This window comes from Tupaia chinensis, unplaced genomic scaffold (assembly GCF_000334495.1).
Source record: "Tupaia chinensis unplaced genomic scaffold, TupChi_1.0 Scaffold000165_2, whole genome shotgun sequence".
Classification (NCBI taxonomy): Eukaryota; Metazoa; Chordata; class Mammalia; order Scandentia; family Tupaiidae; genus Tupaia; species Tupaia belangeri.
Window position 1 is genome coordinate 3,373,427 of NW_006159640.1, and position 3,593 is coordinate 3,377,019.

The 3,593-nt window shown below is 54.4% G+C and overlaps 1 protein-coding gene across 1 annotated transcript in view; it reads right to left on the reverse strand.

Annotated features, from left to right (window-relative positions):
- MRPL37 (mitochondrial ribosomal protein L37) overlaps window positions 1-3,593 on the reverse strand; it is a 20,488-nt gene that overhangs the window by 4,729 nt on the left and 12,166 nt on the right. Inside the window, exon 5 of the mRNA XM_006146123.1 lies at window positions 1,368-1,525. Coding sequence (XP_006146185.1) covers window positions 1,368-1,525 — 158 coding nt within the window. The remainder of the gene's footprint in view (window positions 1-1,367; window positions 1,526-3,593) is intronic.

Here is a 3,593-nt window from a genome sequence, read left to right on the forward strand (position 1 = left end):
CTGCTGGTGAGGGCGGCAACAAAAGCCACAAGCCTGCAGCCCCACACGTGGTATGCGGCTACCCCTGCCTCCCTCCCCTAGCCGAGTCAGGAGGCAGCGCATCCTCTGAAGCAGGAAGGATCCTGGCTCCAGTTCTTTACCCACTCAAGAGCTGTCATCTGGACAGGTTACCTAACCTTTCAGAGCCTTCAGGAAATATACAGAGAATGGGAATAAAGATAAACCTCCCAGGATTAGAAAGACACAAGGTCATGGAAAGATGTGACCGCTGTGAACCTCTTAGCTGTGTGACCTCGGGCAAGTGGCTTGGCTTCCCTGAACCTCAGCTTATTTATCTGTAAAATGCAGCTAACAGCATGTGCCACACTCCCGACTCCCAGCGCAGCAGTTTTCAGAGGGTTCATACGTGTATCTGCATCACCTAGGGGTCTTGCTGAGAGAGATTGCTGGGCCCCAACCCCAGGGCTTCTGACTCGGGTCTTGGGTGTGTACACAGACAGAATGTGCACTTCCAGTAAGTTCTTTGATGAGGCCCCTGCTGCTAAGTCAGGACTGTACTTTGAGAACCCTAGCTAAGTGCCTGACATAAGCAGGTGCTCAGAGCAGACAAGGTCTACTCCCTATCTATTAGGCTAACCAAGCCCCAAGCCCCTAGCCTAGCCTGGGAGAATGAGAAACTGTATCTCCAGGCCCTCACTCCTCCAGGAAAACCTCAGGCTCTAACCGAGATGGAGCCCAGCAGCATCTCACTAGGTACCCCTTCCCCACTAAGAAAACCAGGGATCTGGCATCCCAGGCCTACCTGGGCTCCCTCCCCTCCCTTAGGATAGCAACAACCCTCAGCCTCCATTCTCCACCACTGGGGTCCCTAAGACTTCCTTTCAGATCAAGGGGCTGCCACCAAGTGCCTCCAGAGCCCCATCCTGAGCTGGCAGGCTGGGGCCTGTCCACTGCATCGTTTCCTTCTGTCTGCCTGATGTGGGGTCTCAGCTCCAGGTCTGAAGCTGTAGAACAGAGGGGGAATGCTGGAGCACACGCAGCTGAAAACAGCCGAGAACGAACCCGGTTCCCATCCTTCCCCACCACTTCTGTGTAGCGTGGGCACATCGGTCCCCGTCACCTCCTTGAGACTCTGTGCCATAACTGGAAGTGGGGCTCTCACGAAGCCTGTGAGCTATTACAATCAACGAACAAGGTACCGGGTAAACCAGGAGCACACGATCAGAACCAGCACACGGGGTGAAGTGCTTCTCCCTAAAACTCCTCAGTCAAGCCGAGTCCCCCGTGTCCCTTCTTCCTTCGGGCAGTGTCCGCAAGGCAGGAAACTGGTACCGCATAAAGCAGCTCGGTGGTCTCCATGTACATACCCCATAGAGGAGCCGGGCCTGAGCCAGGGCATTGCCAAAAGCAAACAGGATCATCTTGGCCCGAAGCTGGTCTGGTTGGAAGCGGTGTGGTCGTAAATTGGCTTTCTCCAAAAAATACAGGGTGTGGGGATGAGGGTAAGGATAACCTTCCCGGAATCCTGCAAGACACACAATCACGTAGATGAGTGGAAAAAGTCTCCTCACCTTGGCGCAGGGGAAGTGCTACCAAGAGGCTCCATATAGGCAGGCATTGGCACTATGGCTCAGGGGCTGGCAAACTTCAGCTGGCAGGCCAAATCCCGCCTACTGCCTGTTTCCATAAACCACTTTCCCTGGAGCACAACTGCGCGCACTCATTTACGCACGTCTATTGGGTAGCTGTGACAGAGACCATACGTGGCCTGTAACATCTCAAATATTTACTATTTGGCTCTGCATAGAAATGTGTGCCAAACTCTTCTAGGTGCTTCTTGCATGCTACTCCTAATGCCACCCCGATCTCTCTCATTCAGGTGCACAGATGACAGTGTTGTTAGCAGAGGACTGATCATTACAAAAGACTGATCATTACAAAAAAAAAAAAAGGGCAAATTATTTGCACAATTCCAAGTTTAATATTAGTGACAAATGGGGACCAGCAGATGGCGTCATGGTTACATCACTGGACTCCCACATAGTCAACTGCAGTTGGAGTTCCAGACCTAGCGACTTAAAACTCATGCCAGGCGCGTGTGGGTGCATGCCCAAAATCTTGAGAGGAGAATAGAGGAGAAGAGACTATGGAGTGGCCATCCCCCATGGGAGGAGATTTCTCGCTTTCTGTCTCTCTCTGTCTCTTTGGAGAGCACACACACCCTATAGCAAAACTGTCTCAAAACAAAAATTAGTGACACGAGACTTGCCTCCTATCTCACAACTGAGCCACATGACACTGACGCTGAGAATCAAAGTTAGTACTTGTCCATCTCAGCCATGCCTGTGAAGTCATGGTTCTCCTGTCTGGCCTGGCTGTGAATAACCTTGATAAGCCAGAAAATGGGTGAGCTGGAGCAGTGTATGTGTGTGAAAGGATGAAGAAAGAGACGGAAAATGCAGGCTCTGAAAAGCTGAGGAGGCACGCCTGCAGGCCTCGGTCCTCAGTCTGCTCAGGTCCACGGCACTCCCTCTGCTGAGCTCCAAGAAGGTGCCAGGAGCAGAGGCCAAGCTCGGTCTGCCAATGCCTATGAGGAGCTCACTATCTCGGGGGCAACAGCCAGGAAAACTGGCCCTGTGGGATGGAGGAAGAGGTGAGGGAGCTGGAGGGGCAGAGGAAAGGTCCCTGATGAGACTGGAAGATCCCAGAGCAGTTCTGGGAGGACATGATACCGAAGATGAATCGTGAAGGTGAAGAGTGAGCAAGCTGAAAACAAGAAGGGATGAATGGCCCAGGGCTCCAAGCAGAGGGAAGAGGAAGTGCCACTGCACGGCAGTGAGAAAGGACACGATGCCCTAAGTACGGCTGGCAGAACAGGGGCAGGTAGAAGGGGAGGCAGAGGTGAGGCTGCAGGGACGGGCAGAGGCCATGAAGGCCCTTTGGCATTCCAGCTTTTCACCCCACAGTCAACAGGGAGGTAGGTGGGCATGGAGACAGGTGGGCTGACACTGATGTTTTACAAGGGCTCCTCTGGAATTACGAACTAGACGGACTGGAGAGAAAATGGCCAGGGTCGGAATGCCCAGTGGGAGGCTGTGGCAGCAGGCTAGGTAAGGACATAAGGAAGGAACCAGGCTGAGGCTGAGCAGGAAGGCACAGCAGGACCAAGTGGGTGGCAGGAACTGGGGGCCAGACCTGTCTGACTTCCTAGTCTCTGTCCTGGCTGTGACTGAGCGTATGGTGCGCCTTAACCAAGTTTGGATTAATAGCCCCAATCAGTGCCCATGAGTCCTCAGAGGTGGGGGGCCAGAGTTTTCAGGGTGAACAGAGAGAGGGGCACTTTCTAAGGGACCTATGAATAAAGGAAAAGACTTGTCAAAAGTCACCTACTGGGGCGCGGCCAGGCCTGCGGCTCTGCTCCGTGTTCCGTTGCCTCTCTGGGGCTGGCATGTGGCCTCTGGGCCGGCGTGTGGCCTCTAGGCCTGCGCGTGGCCGCCAGGCCTGCGCCTACACATGGCTTGTGGGCCCCCGGGCCTGTGTGTGGCCCCCGGGCCTGCTCGTGGCCGCCGGTCCTGCTCGTGGCCGCTGGGCCT